This window comes from Panulirus ornatus, chromosome 12, assembly GCF_036320965.1.
Source record: "Panulirus ornatus isolate Po-2019 chromosome 12, ASM3632096v1, whole genome shotgun sequence".
Taxonomy (NCBI): domain Eukaryota; kingdom Metazoa; phylum Arthropoda; class Malacostraca; order Decapoda; family Palinuridae; genus Panulirus; species Panulirus ornatus.
Genome location: NC_092235.1, coordinates 70,241,158 through 70,262,583, shown reverse-complemented (window position 1 = coordinate 70,262,583; position 21,426 = coordinate 70,241,158). Strand labels below are relative to the sequence as shown.

At 51.0% G+C, this 21,426-nt stretch overlaps 1 protein-coding gene across 5 annotated transcripts; it reads left to right on the top strand.

The window, feature by feature from the left end:
* Positions 1 to 3,140: 3,140 nt before the first annotated feature.
* On the top strand, positions 3,141 to 21,100 carry LOC139752224 (uncharacterized). 5 transcript variants are annotated; one of them, XM_071668238.1, is made up of 11 exons: positions 3,972 to 4,045; positions 5,435 to 5,629; positions 7,687 to 8,649; positions 10,061 to 11,108; positions 11,655 to 11,879; positions 12,151 to 12,290; positions 15,299 to 15,436; positions 16,333 to 17,117; positions 18,303 to 18,707; positions 19,344 to 19,473; positions 20,766 to 21,100. In XM_071668238.1, the coding sequence occupies exons 3-11, from the start codon at positions 8,596 to 8,598 to the stop codon at positions 20,844 to 20,846; spliced, it is 3,006 nt and encodes a 1,001-aa protein (XP_071524339.1). In that variant the 5' UTR covers positions 3,972 to 4,045; positions 5,435 to 5,629; positions 7,687 to 8,595; the 3' UTR covers positions 20,847 to 21,100. The 5 variants fall into 5 exon arrangements, with proteins under 5 accessions (XP_071524341.1, XP_071524342.1, XP_071524344.1 ...); XM_071668240.1 differs by lacking the exons at positions 3,972 to 4,045; positions 5,435 to 5,629 and adding an exon at positions 3,141 to 3,369; XM_071668241.1 differs by lacking the exons at positions 19,344 to 19,473; positions 20,766 to 21,100 and adding an exon at positions 17,237 to 17,396 and having other exon boundaries at positions 3,837 to 4,045; positions 17,441 to 18,337.
* The last annotated feature ends 326 nt before the right edge of the window (positions 21,101 to 21,426 follow it).

Genomic DNA, 21,426 nt, shown 5'->3' with positions numbered 1-21,426 from the left:
ATGTAGAGAGAGAGAGAGAGAGAGAGAGAGAGAGAGAGAGAGGGGGGGGGGGAGGAGATACAGAAGGGGTAAAATCCTTCAAGTAAATAAGTTTGTCACAGATCCAGAGATGGTGAACGCTTTCCTACACCAGGGATGGTTTACACACCTGGGGTGGTCTGCACACCTGGGGTGGTCTGAGGAAAGGTAGATGCCTGGGGCAGTGCAGGGAGGTGGAGGAGGTGGGGGGGTTAAAAACTTTCACTCAGAACATGGCTGACCTTTCATAATAGCCAACCAACCCTAGAATACCCCAGAGAACCCCCCCCCCCCTCGCTGTGTGCCCCAACAGCCGGTCCAGCCCCCCGCTGGTCGCCTGCTGCTGCACTGGTGAGATCTCTCAGTGTTCAAAGGACATGTGAGGTGCAGAGTGGTGTGTGCTACGGGCCAGATAGTCGGTCTTGGTAGCAGATGTACAGGATTATCGTCCTCACTAACCCTTGTATCACTCTGTCATGACATTCACGTCTTCTACATAATCTTGTATCACCACAACCCTCGACGGTCACTACAACCCTCGACGATCACCACAACCCTCGACGGTCACCACAACCCTCGACGGTCACCACAACCCTCGACGGTCACCACAACCCTCGACGGTCACTACAACCCTCGACGATCACCACAACCCTCGACGGTCACCACAACCCTCGACGGTCACCACAACCCTCGACGGTCACTACAACCCTCGACGGTCACCACAACCCTCGACGGTCACTACGACCCTCGACGGTCACCACAACCCTCGACGGTTACCACAACCCTCGACGGTCACCACAACCCTCGACGGTCACTACAACCCTCGACGGTCACCACAACCCTCGACGGTCACCACAACCCTCGACGGTCACTACAACCCTCGACGGTCACCACAACCCTCGACGGTCACTACAACCCTCGACGGTCACCACAACCCTCGACGGTTACCACAACCCTCGACGGTCACCACAACCCTCGACGGTCACTACAACCCTCGACGGTCACCACAACCCTCGACGGTCACCACAACCCTCGACGGTCACTACAACCCTCGACGGTCATCACAACCCTCGACGTTCACCACAACCCTCGACGGTCATCACAACCCTCGACGTTCACCACAACCCTCGACGGTCACCACAACCCTCGACGGTCATCACAACCCTCGACGGTCATCACAACCCTCGACGTTCACCACAACCCTCGACGGTCACTGCAACCCTCGACGGTCACTACAACCCTCGACGGTCACTACAACCCTCGACGGTTACCACAACCCTCGACGGTCACCACAACCCTCGACGGTCACCACAACCCTCGACGGTCACTACAACCCTCGACGGTCACCACAACCCTCGACGGTCACTACAACCCTCGACGGTCACCACAACCCTCGACGGTTACCACAACCCTCGACGGTCACCACAACCCTCGACGGTCACTACAACCCTCGACGGTCACTACAACCCTCGACGGTCACCACAACCCTCGACGGTCACTACAACCCTCGACGGTCACCACAACCCTCGACGGTCACCACAACCCTCGACGGTCACTACAACCCTCGACGGTCATCACAACCCTCGACGTTCACCACAACCCTCGACGGTCATCACAACCCTCGACGTTCACCACAACCCTCGACGGTCACCACAACCCTCGACGGTCACTACAACCCTCGACGGTCATCACAACCCTCGACGTTCACCACAACCCTCGACGGTCACTGCAACCCTCGACGGTCACCACAACCCTCGACGGTCACCACAACCCTCGACGGTCACCACAACCCTCGACGGTCACTACAACCCTCGACGGTCACTACAACCCTCGACGGTCACCACAACCCTCGACGGTCACTACAACCCTCGACGGTCACCACAACCCTCGACGGTCACTACAACCCTCGACGGTCACTACAACCCTCGACGGTCATCACAACCCTCGACGGTCACCACAACCCTCGACGGTCACCACAACCCTCGACGGTCACTACAACCCTCGACGGTCATCACAACCCTCGACGGTCACCACAACCCTCGACGGTCACCACAACCCTCGACGGTCACTACAACCCTCGACGGTCACTGCAACCCTCGACGGTTACCACAACCCTCGACGGTCACCACAACCCTCGACGGTTACCACAACCCTCGACGGTCACCACAACCCTCGACGGTCACTACAACCCTCGACGGTCACTACAACCCTCGACGGTCACCACACCCCTTGACGGTCACCACAATCCTCGACGGTCACCACAACCCTCGACGGTCACTACAACCCTCGACGGTTACCACAACCCTCGACGGTCACCACAACCCTCGACGGTCACCACAATTCTCGACGGTCACTACAACCCTCGACGGTCATCACAACCCTCGACGTTCACCACAACCCTCGACGGTCACCACAACCCTCGACGGTCACTGCAACCCTCGACGGTTACCACAACCCTCGACGGTCACCACAACCCTCGACGGTCACCACAACCCTCGACGGTCACTACAACCCTCGACGGTCACCACAACCCTCGACGGTCACCACAATCCTCGACGGTCACCACAACCCTCGACGGTCACTACAACCCTCGACGGTTACCACAACCCTCGACGGTCACCACAACCCTCGACGGTCACCACAACCCTCGACGGTCACTACAACCCTCGACGATCACCACAACCCTCGACGGTCACCACAACCCTCGACGGTCACTACAACCCTCGACGGTCACCACAACCCTCGACGGTCACCACAACCCTCGACGGTCACTACAACCCTCGACGGTCACCACAACCCTCGACGGTCACTACAACCCTCGACGGTCACCACAACCCTCGACGGTCACCACAACCCTCGACGGTCACTACAACCCTCGACGATCACCACAACCCTCGACGGTCACTACAACCCTCGACGGTCACTACAACCCTCGACGGTCACCACAACCCTCGACGGTCACCACAACCCTCGACGGTCACTACAACCCTCGACGGCCACCACAACCCTCGACGGTCACTACAACCCTCGACGGTCACCACAACCCTCGACGGTCACCACAACCCTCGACGGTCACTACAACCCTCGACGATCACCACAACCCTCGACGGTCACTACAACCCTCGACGGTCACTACAACCCTCGACGGTCACCACAACCCTCGACGGTCACTACAACCCTCGACGGTCACCACAACCCTCGACGGTCACCAAAACCCTTTCTCATTTATTGCCTTATAACATCAGTTGTAACAACAGGTACAGGATGAGAGTGACCGCAGGTGACCTGTAGCAGGCAGGCAGGTCGTCTGTACAGGCAGCCTGGCTGGAGCAGCAGGAGGAGGAGGAGGAGGTAAGGCTTCATCATAATCATGAGGTTTACAGTTCTTGTTATCAAGTATTATATTCCATTATCATGACAGACCTGTCTTCCTCTTGACCGGTGGGGCCACCGCCATGTTGGATTCTCTGTCAGTGTAACCAACCACATCACCAGTTTATAAACTGATCACAGTCCCTACGCGGGTGCCCACTGTGGGTCCACTCTCCCTCCCGCCCCACCGGAGGAGGAGCAGCTGGGGCAGGAGTCCCCGCTGGGGGCGTCCGTCTCACCTCAGGATGTCACAAACGAAAACAGATTTAGAGTTAGTAAGTTATATGTTGTTATTATTGCAACCATCGTGTGGTGAGCCCAGGGTTGTATTGCTCTGGTACATTTCATGTTGTGTTGTGGTTGTACCTTCTCTGTGTAACGCGTTCGGCCCAAACTATCGTCGACAGCGTTACTAACATTATGTGACATTCTCATCATTCCTCACCCATATGTATGTATGATGTCATCGTAAGGGCATGCACAAACGCACCAGATTATGACGTCATACGGTTATTAATGGTGATACATCATAGAGCATGTGTGACGTCACAAGCGGGGCAAGCGAGTGCTACAATGACCTACTGTTGTCAGTATGGTCGCGAGTGTTGGCTACGGAGGGCCACACCCGCTCACCTCCCACGTGTCCATATACCTGGTGATTATGTGGATATACCTGGTGATTATGTGGATATACCTGGTGATTATGTGGATATACCTGGTGATTATGTGGATATACCTGGTGATTATGTGGATATACCTGGTGATTATGTGGACATACCTGGTGATTATGTGGATATACCTGGTGATTATGTGGACATACCTGGTGATTATGTGGATATACCTGGTGATTATGTGGATATACCTGGTGATTATGTGGATATACCTGGTGATTATGTGGATATACCTGGTGATTATGTGGATATACCTGGTGATCATGTGGATAATGTGATGATAGAGGGAGAAGCTTAATGTGATGATAGAGGGAGAAGCTTATAGATCAAGATAGAGCGGTCGTGTCGGTCATGAACTGATGCTGGATGTTTACTTGATAACTCTGGATCGTTAAGGAGAGGAAGAGAAAAATCCTGGGTTCCGTAGAGATCAACCTGAGCCAAACCTAACCCATCCTTGTGGTGAACATTGAATCTTTTTTTGCTCAGAGGATTCAGCAAGTGGTTGTGATGAGAGTAATGCTTCATGCAGTAAGTCATATACTCTGAGTTTTACATAGAGGAATTGGGCGATAACACATGAAACTTAAAGTTATAACTGAGTGCTAAAAGCTTTTGTGTCAGAGTAGCCGCCATGATGGCATAACTGGTGGTGCACATTATGGTTGGAAACTGATCAGTACTGAGCTCAGAGGAGGAGTCTGGTACAGCTGGACTTCAGTAAACTAGAATATCAAGGGAAGCAACGGAGAAATGATCATCTACCAAATGGAGATTAGTCTTTAAACCGCAAATGTTGCAAAATGAAGTGAGGAAGAAGCAAGTTAAGGTGCACTGTGTGAGGAGATGGGAGGGTCACAGTCGTTTGATAATGCTCATGGGTTCACTCGGAAGGGCCGACCTTCCTGCATCAGCGACCTCACCCTCCCAGTCCCTCACTGGACAGTCACTCAGTAATGTTCTGTCAAGATTTTCATCATAAGAAGAAAGATGAATGGTCAGTTGTGCGAGTTGTGCTGTCAAGCGCGAGGCGCTACACTGAGAGAGTGAGTTTTGGACTAAGTCCCAGCGATCCGTGTGTGTGTGTGTGTGTGTGTGTGTGTGTGTGTATGTGTGTGTTAGGCAATAAAAAAAAAACCTGAGTCGGGATTGGGTGGAGGAGGGAGTGACGGGGGAGGTGAGGTGACAAACACGATCGCTGGTTATGGTCGACGGTCACTGTGGGCCAGGTACTGGGAGGGTTGGTCAGGTGGAGGTGAGTAGGTCGATAACTACACGAAGGTCAGGAACTCAAATATAGATATGTACGTCATGTAAAGATACAGAAATATTGTTAACTGATCATATCATCTTAATTCTTATTTGTGGAACAGCTTTAGCCTTGTTATGGAGAGCTGGTTGGCCCATTACCTGGGCCCAGAGAACTGCCTGCACTGTGGAACTGTATCATGAACAAGACATTAGGTCATGGTATGGTGTAAGATGGCCACCTGACTGGTCAGCCTGGTGACCTGCCACCAGGTGAAACCTCAACAAAGAAAACCGGTTTCCTTGGAGTGGAGGCTGAGGTGAGCCGACTTCATCAGTCACTCATGACATATGTTTGTCTTGTGCCTCTCAAACTATGTATCATTGTTCACTACATAATGATTCATGTCTCATGGTAGTTCAGATCTTAGCCTGGTTCCCTCACCATATGGCACACACTCGTTCCAATAAACATACATACATATGTACATGCATACATACATACATATGTACATACATACATACATACATACATACATACATACATACATACATACATACTAGTTGACACCACTTGACCAGACACAGTTATGTAAGTTCAGTCAAGTTACCACACTAGCTGCTAACATCAGAGTGCCACACATGTTGAAGGAGGTCATGCAGGACCTGGCTGGTGAACACATGTCGCTAGACACCAGCCACCAGCCCGCCCGCCACACCAGCACTCCCTCAGCCACACCACTGGACACCAGCCACCAGCCCGCCCGCCACACCAGCACTCCCTCAGCCACACCGGTGGACACCAGCCACCAGCCCGCCCGCCACACCAGCACTCCCTCAGCCACACCACTGGACACCAGACACCAGCCCGCCCGCCACACCAGCACTCCCTCAGCCACATCACTGGACACCAGACACCCTCCCGCCCGCCACACCAGCACTCCCTCAGCCACACCGCTGGACACCAGCCACCAGCCCACCCGCCACACGAGCACTCCCTCAGCCACACCGCTGGACACCAGCCACCAGCCCGCCCGCCCGCCACACGAGCACTCCCTCAGCCACACCGGTGGACATCAGCCACAAGCCCGCCCGCCACACCGGCACTCCCTCAGCCACACCACTGGACACCAACCACAAGCCCGCCCGCCACACCAGCACTCCCTCAGCCACACCGGTGGACACCAGCCACCAGCCCGCCCGCCACACCAGCACTCCCTCAGCCACACCACTGGACACCAGACACCCTCCCGCCCGCCACACCAGCACTCCCTCAGCCACACCGCTGGACACCTGCCACAAGCCCGCCCGCCACACCAGCACTCCCTCAGCCACACCGCTGGCGGGCGTTGATTTTTATTCTTTTGTACTGATGCGGAATGGGTAAATGTATACCCCATCGAACCTATTTCTTTAGAGGAGGATGAACGGCTAGGTTAACTGAACTGATTGCCACAACAAGGATTTGAACCTAAGCGCTCCAGCCCGGGTGGCCCGTGAATGTGTCATGGTCAACAACAATATGGTATATATATCTTAACTGTGGCACCATATTTGTTGTCCTACTGTGGATCTTCTCTAAGTTCACTGTGCTTCCTTAATTATCTTGAAAACACTTGAGTAGCATATTCTGCTTTTAGCCTCATATTCGCTGGGAATATTATGCTGGACCTTTTCTTATTCATGTTTCTAAAAACGATCCTGATCAACGCTGTCAGAGAGAGTGCGTGTCTTACATAACACAGGAGGGGAAGAAGTTGGGTGACAATATAGAAAATGAAATTTTGTATCATGTTGGATGTGTAACATCATCATAATATTTATTCTCAAGCCAGACCAACAACATCTGATTCAAGAGACTTCGATATATAGCAGCTTGTATCTACAAGTATAGAACCTTGTATCTACAAGTACAGAACCTTGTATCTACAAGTATAGAACCTTGTATCTACTAGTATAGAACTTGTGTTTACAAGTACAGAGGCTGGTGTGTAATCAGCAGTTTGTATTTACAATTACAGCTGCGTGTGGCTACAAGTATATCGGCTTGTATGTACAAGTATAACGACTTGTATGTACAAGTATAACGACTTGTATGTACAAGTATAACGAATTGTACGTACAAGTATAACGAATTGTATGTACAAGTATAACGTTTTCCTGGCACGTTTCATCTCATCATTGTAACTCAAGCCGTTCATCATCGTTGTAGCTCAAGCCGTTCATCATCGTTGTAGCTCAAGCCGTTCATCATCAGTTGTTTCAGTGTTGTTCTTGAAAAGCCGAGAGGTGTGGTGGCATCTGTTGCCCTGGCCTCCTGGACGCTACAAGTCTTGTTAAATGACTCGACTCATAAACTTGTTCTTTTTCTTTCCAGGTCAGAGGTCACGAGAGAGACATACAAGAAAATATCAGTTAAGTTAGGTCATAAGATGTTGATCTTGTATGAAATGATCACTGATGTGAGGACCGGCGGAGGGAATGGAGTACACTGGGGCGGCTCCTGCTGAGGAAGATCAACATCTGCTTCAGGAGAACCCCAGCCCCACACCAGAGGCCACGCCAGCAGACATAACACATGCAACAGACGCTCGCTACAACATAATCAACTGCTGCTGATACAACTACAACATAATCAACTGCTGCTGATACAACTACAACATAATCAACTGCTGCTGATGTAACTACAACATAAACAACTGCTGCTGATGTAACAACAATAATTCTTGTCAGGTCTCCTCCTGCTGCGCCTCAGAAGTTTCCCAAACAGTTGCAATATATACTTTCTTTAATGAAGTTGCCGAATACATTTTCTGAAACTCTTGAACTTTCTATGTCTACCGCTGTTGGTTCACGTGAGTTCCCTGACCAGTGAGGCTCAGTCTGTGGAAGTGGTCTCCGAGCCTCCAGTTATAAGAAGATTGAGAGTTGTATGGTTTCCAGTCTTGTCGGCTTAACAAACTGATGACACATTGAAAGCTGAGATGGAACCTCACATCTCGTGAGTCATTACTCGCAGGTGAGACTCATGAATCCCATGGTTCATCCGTCTGTCTGGATGGCGTGACACATCTGGGCTGCGAGTGTTTCCTCCTCTACCTCAACACCTTCAGCAGGAGAGGCTAGTGCAGATGACGACTGATGTCATCATAACCTTCGTAGACAGTTTGTCCTCATCACACTGACACACTGGAGGCTACCGGGACCTCCACACCTGCCCAGGGACGCTCACAGGCCACAGATGAAAGAGTGATTTTACCAGACGCAACACCAGTCCCAGGCAGACATGGCCAAGATGATCGCTGTGGCTCTGCTACTGTGTCTGGGTCTTATCCTCAAGGTTAGCGCTCACCCTCAAAATGTATGCTGCCTGTAAGACGTGGATGATGTATGCTGCCTGTAAGATGTGCATGATGTATGCTGCCTGTAAGACGTGTATGATGTATGCTGCCTTTAAGACGAGCATGATGTATGCTGCCTGTAAGACGTGCATGATGTATGCTGCCTGTAAGACGTGTATGATGTATGCTGCCTGTAAGACGAGCATGATGTATGCTGCCTGTAAGACGTGCATGATGTATGCTTCCTGTAAGACGTGCATGATGTATGCTGCCTGTAAGACGTGCATGATGTATGCTGCCTGTAAGACATGCATGATGTATGCTGCCTGTAAGACGTGTATGATGTATGCTGCCTGTAAGACGTGCATGATGTATGCTGCCTGTAAGACGTGCATGATGTATGCTGCCTGTAAGACGTGTATGATGTATGCTGCCTGTAAGACGAGCATGATGTATGCTGCCTGTAAGACGTGCATGATGTATGCTGCCTGTAAGACGTGCATGATGTATGCTGCCTGTAAGACGTGCATGATGTATGCTGCCTGCAAGACGTGTATGATGTATGCTGCCTGTAAGACGAGCATGATGTATGCTGCCTGTAAGACGTGCATGATGTATGCTGCCTGTAAGACGTGCATGATGTATGCTGCCTGTAAGACGTGCATGATGTTTGCTGCCTGTAAGACGAGCATGATGTATGCTGCCTGTAAGACGTGTATGATGTATGCTGCCTGTAAGACGTGTATGATGTATGCTGCCTGTAAGACGTGCATGATTTATGCTGCCTGTAAGACGTGCATGATGTATGCTGCCTGTAAGACGTGTATGATGTATGCTGCCTGTAAGACGAGCATGATTTATGCTGCCTGTAAGACGTGCATGATGTATGCTGCCTGTAAGACGTGTATGATGTATGCTGCCTGTAAGACGTGTATGATGTATGCTGCCTGTAAGACGTGTATGATGTATGCTGCCTGTAAGACGTGCATGATGTATGCTGCCTGTAAGACGTGTATGATGTATGCTGCCTGTAAGACGTGCATGATGTATGCTGCCTGTAAGACGTGCATGGTGTATGCTGCCTGTAAGACGTGTATGATGTATGCTGCCTGTAAGACGAGCATGATGTATGCTGCCTGTAAGACGTGCATGATGTATGCTTCCTGTAAGACGTGCATGATGTATGCTGCCTGTAAGACGTGCATGATGTATGCTGCCTGTAAGACATGCATGATGTATGCTGCCTGTAAGACGCGTATGATGTATGCTGCCTGTAAGACGTGCATGATGTATGCTGCCTGTAAAACGTGCATGATGTATGCTGCCTGTAAGACGTGTATGATGTATGCTGCCTGTAAGACGTGCATGGTGTATATCGCTCGTTTCATTTTTGATATCTTGATCCCCCAGGACCCCATGGCCCCGAGAACGAAGCGACAAGTCCCACTTCCCCCGTCACCTGGCTCCCCTGTGGCACCTGCACCACAGACTATACCAGACCCCCCGTCACCTGGCTCCCCTGTGGCACCTGCACCACAGACTATACCAGACCCCCCGTCACCTGGCTCCCCTGTGGCACCTGCACCACAGACTATACCAGACCCCCCGTCACCTGGCTCCCCTGTGGCACCTGCACCACAGACTATACCAGACCCCCCGTCACCTGGCTCCCCTGTGGCACCTGCAACACAGACAGTCCCCGTGGGTGGAGAACAAGTGACTCTCATAGAAAAACAGCTACAAAGAGATCCTCCACGTGGGACACAGCGAGACCATGTGTTGCCAGGTGGTCCTCCACGTGGGACACAGCGAGACCATGTGTTGCCAGGTGGTCCTCCACGTGGGACACAGCGAGACCATGTGTTACCAGGTGGTCCTCCACGTGGGACACAGCGAGACCATGTGTTGCCAGGTGGTCCTCCACGTGGGACACAGCGAGACCATGTGTTGCCAGGTGGTCCTCCACGTGGGACACAGCGAGACCATGTGTTGCCAGGTGGTCCTCCACGTGGGACACAGCGAGACCATGTGTTGCCAGGTGGTCCTCCACGTGGGACACAGCGAGACCATGTGTTGCCAGGTGGTCCTCCACGTGGGACACAGCGAGACCATGTGTTGCCAGGTGGTCCTCCACGTGGGACACAGCGAGACCATGTGTTGCCAGGTGGTCCTCCACGTGGGACACAGCGAGACCATGTGTTGCCAGGTGGTCCTCCACGTGGGACACAGCGAGACCATGTGTTGCCAGGTGGTCCTCCACGTGGGACACAGCGAGACCATGTGTTGCCAGGTGGTCCTCCACGTGGGACACTGAGAGGAGACCGAGTGCTAGGCGAGCCCTCAGCACCAGTAGCAGGCTCGGCCCCCCTGGCCACAGAGGACCAGCAGGGAGCATCTGGCCCGCCACACCTTGGACCATGGCCGCCAACCTTACCTTCCTCCGTCAGATATTATAACGGTACGGCCGTCTCCTGCAGCAGCAGCAGCAGCAGCGTCTTGTATGTTTATACCTTTGTGCCAGAGAGTATGTTATGATACAGTAGGATGATGATATACCACATGATGATACAGGATGTATGTTATGATACAGTAGGATGATGATATACCACATGATGATACAGGATGTATGTTATGATACAGTAGGATGATGATATACCACATGATGATACAGGATGTATGTTATGATACAGTAGGATGATGATATACCACATGATGATACAGGATGTATGTTATGATACAGTAGGATGATGATATACCACATGATGATACAGGATGTATGTTATGATACAGTAGGATGATGATATACCACATGATGATACAGGATGTATGTTATGATACAGTAGGATGATGATATACCACATGATGATACAGGATGTATGTTATGATACAGTAGGATGATGATATACCACATGATGATACAGGATGTCCAATACTGGAGGACCTGTGCAGCGAGGTGTTATGAGGTCTTCGTGCTGGTAGGTCCTCACTAAACCTCCTTCTTCAGGAAGGGACGTGAGGATCGACTCCTGCCCGAGGGACCAGGTGAGGCTACCTGACGGAGGATGCCACCAGCTCCTGACGCAGGGACCCTGCAACGTGACGGAGTACGTCCTGCTGGACGCTGACACCCGCCAGGGGTACTGCGCCCCTAGACTCTGCGCCCCTGACAGGATATTTGTCTTCAGCGACCAGCTGTGTCACGACCCCCGGGAGGCGCACCTCTGTACAGGTGGGTGGCTGACCTGCCTCACCATCCGCTGACCTCACAATCAATGGAAGGAACTACGGCACACACATGTTGTTGTTGTTGTTGTTGTTGTTGTTGCAGAGACGACCATTAAGCTACTGTCGGACTGATGACTCTGGACAGCCCAGACCCGTCCCCACCCCCTCCCCCACACACGCGACACAGTCATCATCTCTGAACAAGTGTCACATTGATCATATCATGCCATCACCCTTTTACCCCCCCTCCTACATGACCAATCTCCTCCCCACAGCGGGCCGTGACCTGTACCAGACGGCGTTCGGCACCCCGGTTTGCCAGTGTCCTGGCGGCACTTACGAGGGCGACCTGGACCTGGGCGACGACCTGTGTCTCCCCATCCTGGCTCCCACCCCAGCCTGCCCCCCAGGACAGGTGAGGAGGGAGGCATTAATGACTTCCTGTACTTATGACGAGATAATGCCGTCATCATGAGGTACCGCGTAGTGCCCACCACGTGTCCTACCTGTTGTTCGGTGCCGCTACGTCAGGTGCATAACGGAGTTGATGGTGGGCAGATCCCTCACCTGGAGCTGTTCTCAACCATGACTCAGTCTTCTCTCACATGATCTTATGTTGATTCCACGTCCGGTTTCCATACGGCATGACAGGCCGGGTGCTACACTATCTTATCTCTCTCGTTGGTCCTTCATGATGGATTGTATGTTGTCATTTTGGAATATTACGAGGTTTTCTTGCAGAAATGATAATAGTTTTTCCTTCATGTCACGTTTAGATACAATTGCATATTGTTATTCATTCATTATGTTATGTGTAGGATACCAAGCAACTTCTCTTTCCTCACACTAAAAGTTCCACTTGTTAACCTCTCATGATGGTTCATACCATCCATTCCCTCGACTTTCCTCGTGCAACGTAACTGGATCTTTCAACCCTCTTGACCTCGGATGACTGTGATGTTGACCATACCATTCAGGCTCACATGTTCCTCTATGTATGAGGGAACATTTCATCATCAGTTCTCTATCTCTCGTTCTGAAAGTTGTCATTATCATGTAACTTAGACCATGTCTGGCGAATATTTTCTTTGACTTCATTGTTTGTGTCACATACCATATTAATATTTGAGTTGGTCTTCGTAACTTGACCATCTGTCACGACACAAAACTGATGAGACGAGACATCTCTTTATCTATCTCCACAACCTGTATCTCCCGACCCCACAACCCGTGCAAGCCCACCCCACCCCCTGTGCGTGTGATCATTGGGTCAATACACGTCTTAACTTTACCATCCGTGTATTGCTGGTCCCACATTCATCTGGAGAAGACATTCTGTCCTCTCCGTTAGCAATTGACACAATTTGTCTTTTCAATATTTTCTTTCATATGTCTGGCGTATGGCTAATATGTCTGGCGTATGTTTGATACGTCTGGCGTGTGTTCAGTATGTATGGCGTATGTTAATCATGTCTGGGGTATGTTCAATATGTCTGGAGTGTGGTGAATATATCCGGCGTACGGTCAATATGTCTGGATTGTGGTCAATATGTCTGGCGTATGTTCAATATATCTGACGTGTGGTCAATATGTCTGGCTATGGTCAATATGTTTGGCATGTGGTCAATATGTCTGCTGGACTGTTAACATGTCTGGCGTGTGGTTAATATGTCTGGATGTGGTCAGTATGTCTGCTGTATGGTTAACATGTCTGGCGTGTGGTCAATATGTCTGCTGTATGGTCAGCATGTTTGGAGTGTGGTCAATATGCCTGGCGTGTGGTCAATATGTCTGGCGTGTGGTCAGTATATCTGCTGTATGGTCAATATGTATGGCGTGTGGCCAATATATCTGCCTGTCTGGTAATATGTCTGGCGTGTGGTCAGTATGTCTGATGTCTGGTCAATATGTCTGGCGTGTGGTCAGTATGTCTGCTGTATGGTCAATATGTATGGCGTGTGGTCAGTATGTGTGCTGTATGATCAACATGTCTGGCGTGTGGTCAATATATGTGCTGTATGGTCAACATGTCTGGCGAGTGGTCAGTATGTGTGCTGTATGGTCAGCACGTCTGGCGTGTGGTCAATATGTCTGCTATCTGGTCTACATGTCTGGCGTGTGGTCAGTATGTGTGCTATATGGTCAACATGTCTGGCGTGTGGTCAATATGTGTGCTGTATGGTCAACATGTCTGGCGTGTGGTCAGTATGTGTACTGTATGGTCAACATGTCTGGCGTGTGGTCAATATGTGTGCAGTATGGTCAACATGTCTGGCGTGTGGTCAATATGTGTGCTGTATGGTCAACAAGTCTGGCGTGTGGTTAATATGTCTGCTATATGGTCAACATGTCTGGAGTGTGGTCTGTATGTATGCTGTATGGTCAACATGTCTGGTGTGTGGTCAATATGTGTGCTGTATGGTTAACATGTCTGGCGTGTGGTCAGTATGTGTGCTGTATGGTTAACATATCTGGCGTGTGGTCAATATGTGTGTTGTATGGTCAACATGTCTGGAGTGTGGTCAATATGTGTGATGTATGGTCAACATGTCTGGCGTGTGGTCAGTATGTGTGCTGTATGGTCAACATGTCTGGCGTGTGGTCAGCATGTGTGCTGTATGGCTAACATGTCTGGCGTGTGGTCAATATGTGTGCTGTATGGTCAACATGTCTGGCGTGTGGTCAATATGCACTGTATGGTCAACATGTCTGGCGTGTGGTCAATATGTGTGCTGTATGGTCAACATGTCTGGCGTGTGGTCAGTATTTGTGCTGTATGGTCAACATGTCTGGCGTGTGGTCAGTATAAGTGCTGTATGGTCAACATGTCTGATGTGTGGTCAGTATGTGTGCCGTATGGCCAACATGTCTGGCATGTGGTCAGCTTGTGTGCTGTATGGTCAACATGTCTGGCGTGTGGTCAGTATGTGCTGTATGGTCAACATGTCTGGCGTGTGGTCAATATGTCTGCAATATGGTCAACATGTCTGGCGTGTGGTCAGTTCGTGTGCTGTATGGTCAACATGTCTGGCGTGTGGTCAATATGTGTGCTGTATGGTCAACATGTCTGGCGTGTGGTCAGTATGTGTGCTGTATGGTCAACATGTCTGATGTGGGGTCAGTATGTGTGCCGTATGGCCAACATGTCTGGCGTGTGGTCAGTATGTGTACTGTATGGTCAACATGTCTGGCGTGTGGTCAATATGTGCTGTATGGTCAACATGTACGGCGTGTGGTCAATATGTGTGTTGTATGGTCAATATGTCTAGCGTGTGGTCAATATGTCTGACTGTTCTTCATCCACATCAGTTTCCTTCCGGTTTTGTTAAGGTTTATCATTTAGTCTTGGCATATCGTTGGAGACGCAGAGGAAGAGCTCCCTCCCCTGCAGTAGCCTGGACTAACCCTTCTCCCCTTCGTCAGGTGCTCTGGTTCCGGGATTTCACCCTCCGTCAAGAGTGCCTGCCGGACCCCTGCGGCGGCCAGAACCTACGGAGGCGTCCCGCTGAGCTGCCCTTCGTTCCCTCACACCTAGAAGGCCGCTGTTACCAGCTTGGCCAGGTAACAACATGCGGGAGGTGTGGGAAGAGCAGATGAGTCAGTTGTTCACAACCCCAGCGGCTGGGGTGTGAGTCTACTAGTGTATGAAGGGAGGAGTCTAATGGTTGATGTGGACAGAGTAAGGCACTGAAGTGAAGAAGGGGTTGAATGTGGGCTCGAACGGGGATGACCTGTGGGAAGTGTAGTGCTTTAGTGGTAGGAGATGATAGAACGATGATATGAGTCATGGGGTGGGTCATGGACTATGCTCCTGCTGGCGTTGAGTGTGTGGAAGGAGAGGTAATTGTGTGTGAGGGTCAACGTGGTGAGGTTGATTGTTTAGTACCCGACTCCTCCCATCCAAACCACTTCATAAAAAACCACTAACGCTTTAGTGGAAATTACTAATTTAACCCTTACCTACCCTTGACCGACCTGCACTAACAGGTAGCCCCTCTCACTAACAAATTATATACGCACGGCCTCCCACCTCAGTCTTAACGACCCTCCACCATTTCCAAGATTTACACTTTCGTGTAAGTTGTGGACGTCATTCATGCCTACAACACTACATGTACTGACATAACATATCCCAAAACTCTTCATGCAACTACCACAATGAGGTGGACATTGATCACTTTACTGATACTTATTTGCTTGGTTCTCTTCCCACATAGACTCACACAAAGTTACTACTATGATTGCTACTGACTGAGAAGAAATCTTAAGATTGGCAGTTGTGTTCTCTATGTATCTACGTCTAGGTCAGTGTCTGGGACTGTCTGGGTCTATGTCTAGATTTATGTCTAGGTGTATGTGACAATTATGATTTAAGAATTAGCAACAGTGTGTGTGTGTGTGTGTGTGTGTGTGTGTGTGTTTGTGTGTGTGTGTTACGTTGGTATCTCTGCCGGCAGGAGGGCGGTGGCATATGTGGTCCTGGGACGCTGTACGGCCTGGGACTGGGATCCCTGCGGGGCGCCTGCATCACCCTGGAAGACGCCGGTTACATCGTCCTGGACAACGAGACGCTTGCCTTCTTCCAGGAGTTTTACGGACCATTCATACCCAACATCTCGCCCGAGGCCTCTCGCGAGAACAGCCAGCTGGGGCTTCTGGAAGAGCAGCTTACCGGCGGGGAGCTAGACCCTCCTGCAGTGGAGACCGAACCGGACCAGGAGGCCAGAATACGAGGACAAGACCCAACCAGGAGAACCACGTGTCACACAGGGGTGCGAGGACCCCTGGTCCAGCACGACACGGTACTGGGGGAGGTGAGGCACGGGGTGGGCGTCCCTGTTTCTGGCCTGAGGACCAAGGGGCCAGTACCAGTTGGCCCAGTAGCGCGGGGGCCCCTGGTTAAGGACTCTCTGCAACAACATTTTAGGGATAAAGTGCCACTGCCCAGGAGACCACTGACTATGCGACCACTGACCATGGCTCGGGCCTTATACAGACCACCAACAGCAGGAGGCACCCGAGAGAAACCTCTGGGGACGGGCCTTCCTCACCGTGGCAGCCACTCTGGCCACGGGGCGAGGAAGACAGTAATTGAGAGAGTAGTTTCAGGGGAGCTGGTGGCCATGGTCACCCTCAGAGGCAACACGCCGTACGACCTCAGTCCTGACAGTGCCCGCGACCTGGACGCCGCCATCTCTTTAGCGCTCACGGCTCATGACGGAGAAAAGTTTTCCGGTTTCAGGTAAGTATGGCAGGGGTCTTGCTTCGGTGACCTGACCACCCAAATGATGGCTGCTGAGTGAATGATGTAGACTGGCCGATCAAGGGTCTGCGACTGACTGACGCACTCTGACTCCATAGATGGCGCCATCTTGGGGTCCAGTCCAGAGTGTTACTACCGGTGATGGTGGTGGGAGTCAGGTGTGTACCTGCCCAGTGTGGTACGCGCTGCGCAGGTAAGTTAGGAGAGGTAAGTGAGTCAGGACAGGTAGGTAGGTCAGATGCAGGTGGGTCAGGAGAGGTAGGGTCAGGAGATGGACAGGAGAGGTTGTTGAGTCAGGAGAGGTAGGTGAGTCAGGAGAAGTAGATGAGTCAGGCGAGGTAGGTGGCGCAAGAGAGGTGTGTGGGTCACAGTCTTGACCCAGTTGAATCATGACAAACTAGTGAGTGACTTCCTGACACTCTCCGTGGACAGTTGTAGTGCATGGCAGGGTCTCCCTAAAATGGTGTCAACCCGCACCAGCTGATTGGTGTTGTTCCTGACCTGACCCGGGGTCGTAGCTACCTGAGGGGCGCCATCTGACGCCGTGTGACATCGACACACACGCGCTAACAGACCACTGGACCATATCATGGACAGCTTGCTTCTTAGACCCATGACAAAGTGGCTGTAATGAACACAATATGGGTCAGGTAACCACACTGTTACCATATCATCGCCTCGCTTCCTACATACAGCAACAAGCTCAGTACTTGTATATGAATTAAGATGTTGTTATGTATCTCACATAAGTCAAATATTGCTTTCTTTACCTTGTCATGCTGTTAGGAACTAAGAAAAACATGGTATTCCTTCTAGTTGAAACGTCTTCTGAATATTATGTATTTCAACCATTTGTACTCTTTATGATTCCGACGGATGTTGGTGCCATGCCCTTGGTGGAGGTCTGGCCCAGCGGGAGGTAGGGTCATATGCTGACAACACAAACCATCGAGAGTTATAAAAACGAGGAGCAGAAGCGCTGGTGTTTAAGATTATAAGATGATATTTTCTTGGTCACTTACTCTATCTTTAGTATCTAGATAATTGGATCAAGACGAACGGAAAAGTAAGGAAATTTTAGTCATTATCTTCTGTAGATGCGACCTTGTGCCAGAGTGGGGGCCAGAACACTTCCTCAACTTAACTCTGACTTCTTGTTTATAGCGGGACAGATCTTCTCTCCAGGACCTTCCTGACGACGTCCATGCCGCCTGAGCTGCCCCAGGAACCCCTCCCAAAATCTATAACTGCTCTCAATCGGGATGTGGGGTCAGCCCTCAGCCCAAAAGACCTATTCACCCCGGACATATCGTCAGCCCAGAGCTCCCAAGACTCAACATCCCAGGACATGGTGTCAGCTGAGGGCCTTTTGAGCACACTGCCTGGTCGTATGAGCTCACCTGGGGTCCCCTTTAGCTGGAGCCCAAGTGTTGTGAGGTCAGGCGACCTCCGGCGGGTGAGGAGAGGGATGACACTACCTCACTTCCTACCGGGGAACCTGATCGACACCCGCTTGGTCACCTGCCGCTCAGGAGCCAGACGAGACGTGAACGCCAAATGTCGTCACACGTGAGTCTTCCTTCACCACCACCATCTGTCCTCAACACCACCACCACCACCACCTGGGGTAGGATGTAGAACAGGGTGGTAAGTCTGCCAGAGTATGAGTGGAGAAGGCGATATATGAGGCGGTGTTTGACTCAGTTTATAAAGTGAATTATGAGGCATATGAACGGGAGGTGTTTGAAAAATGGTATGGCACAGGGTATAATGTGGCGTGTGAGGGAGAGTATGAGACAATGTATGAGGAGCAGGCAGTATGAAGCACGGTATGAAGGAAGTATGAAACAGGGTATGAGGGAGTATGGAGCAAAGTATGAGGGGAGTATGAAGTAGAACATGAGGAATATTGTCAAATAATGTATGAGGGGAGTGTGAAGCAGGCTATGAGGACAATCATCACATAGTGTATGATGGCAATGTAAAGTAAGGTATGAGGAGGATCGTCAAGCAGTGTATGATGCAGTGTATCACACAGGAAAGTTGAATGTGCAAAAGGACAAGAATGAGGCACAGTGTTTTAAGGAATGATATGAGGATGATGAGCCATCCCTTATCACTTTCAACGCCTCAAATATATAACAAGGAACCCCTCTCCCTGCTGAGGATTTCCTCCCCCTAACCTCTCACTCCTTCTCTCCTCAGGATCCTCCCTTCCAGCACCCCAACACAAACGGACCTCAGTGTAGGTGCTGGAGGTGCTGCAGGCGGGATGGACGAGAGCAGAGGCGTGCGGGCGGCAGCCCCGGTGTCCCCCAGACCAACCTGTCCTGAGGTAGGTGTCCCCCAGACCAACTTGTCCTGAGGTAGGTGTCCCCCAGACCAACCTGTCCTGAGGTAGGTGTCCCCCAGACCAACTTGTCCTGAGGTAGGTGTCCCTCAGACCAACTTGTCCTGAGGTAGGTGTCCCTCAGACCAACTTGTCCTGAGGCAGGTGTCCCTCAGACCAACCTGTCCTGAGGTAGGTGTCCCCCAGACCAACCTGTCCTGAGGTAGGTGTCCCTCAGACCAACTTGTCCTGAGGTAGGTGTCCCTCAGACCAACTTGTCCTGAGGTAGGTGTCCCTCAGACCAACTTGTCCTGAGGCAGGTGTCCCTCAGACCAACTTGTCCTGAGGCAGGTGTCCCTCAGACCAACCTGTCCTGAGGGAGAGAGCTTTGTGATCATCCTACCCTGAGGTAAGTGTCCTAAAACCGTCTTGCGCCAAATCATTTGACCCCAGAACCGTAAGAATCGTGTTAAGATGACGCTTCGTGTATCTAAGATTTACAGTCAGTATCAACACCTGCATGATGTTACCCACGTCTGTCTCTACGACCTGGACGACTACCCTGACCCTGGACACTCAGGACGACATTGTACGACGACCTGGACGACTACCCTGACCCTGGACACTCAGGACGACATTGTACGACGACCTGGACGACTGCCCTGACCCTGGACACTCGGGACGACATTGTACGACGACCTGGACGACTACCCCGACCCTGGACACTCAGGACGACATTGTACGACGACCTGGACGACTACCCTGACCCTGGACACTCGGGACGACATTGTACGACGACCTGGACGACTGCCCTGACCCTGGACACTCAGGACGACATTGTACGACGACCTGGACGACTGCCCTGACCCTGGACACTCAGGACGACATTGTACGACGACCTGGACGACTGCCCTGACCCTGGACACTCAGATGTTCAAGAGATGTTCGAGTGGTTTGGTCCACTGGTCATTACAGGCTGATAACCATAACACATATAATTAACAGACTCAACTGACTTATTACGATGAATTGTGTCGTCCACTTGAGTAAACTGACCTTGAGAGTAAAACCAAAAGTTGAATGATCCAATAAATATAACACTGTAACTGACCAATCATTATGAAACTTCATCATTCTTGCTAATTATCTGAGAGTAATGTTATATAGTCAAGATGAAAGTTACCAAACTTTTGTGAAAGTCTTATTTCCTCTCTGATTGAAGATGTCTGTCATGTGTGTTTGTCTCTTGACCTTGTGCATTGAATGACCTCACGTGAACTCTTCTTAACGACACATAGGGCCAGGCCTTTGATCTCCGTCGTCAGTGTCAAGTCATCTCAACGGCTCTCGCCTCCATCAACAACGCCAACCTTGGCTGACCCTATGACGCCCTCCCCCCTGCTCCCGCTGGGGCCCTTGGCACTGTTTCCAGGCTCTGTAGACTTTCGCTGCCTGTTGGCAGTGTGACGTAAAACAGTTGACTGACGTCATGAATTGCAATGACGACACCGGTGAGTGACATTGTGACGTCACAGATCCGGTCGTCACTAGAAGTGCTTCACTATTTCTCACGACGTATGGGTCTATGTTGTAATCATCTTTCATTCTTTTGTAAATAAAGTGAAAAATAAAATTTTGTTTCTTAATTTCTTATATAGTGAGCGATCTTGTGTGGGATCTGGCCTGGGATCATGTGTGGGATCTGGCCTGGGATCTTGTGTGGGATCTGTCCTGGGTTAATTTGTGGGATCTGGCGTGGGATCATGTGTAGGATCTGGCGTGGGATCATGTGTGGGATCTGGCGTGGGATCATGTGTAGGATCTGGCGTGGGATCATGTGTAGGATCTGGCGTGGGATCATGTGTGGGATCTGGCTTGGGATCTTGTGTGGGATCTGTCCTGGGATCATGTGTGGGATCTGGCGTGGGATCATGTGTGGGATCTGGCCTCGGATCATGT

Coding starts and splice junctions, on each gene's coding strand:
- LOC139752224 (XM_071668240.1), top strand. CDS start 8,596: ATGGCCAAGATGATCGCTGTGGCTCTGCTACTGTGTCTGGGTCTTATC. Junction 8,650..10,060: donor GTCTGGGTCTTATCCTCAAG/GTTAGCGCTCAC, acceptor TTGATCCCCCAG/GACCCCATGGCCCCGAGAAC. Junction 19,474..20,765: donor CCAGACCAACCTGTCCTGAG/GTAGGTGTCCCC, acceptor AACGACACATAG/GGCCAGGCCTTTGATCTCCG.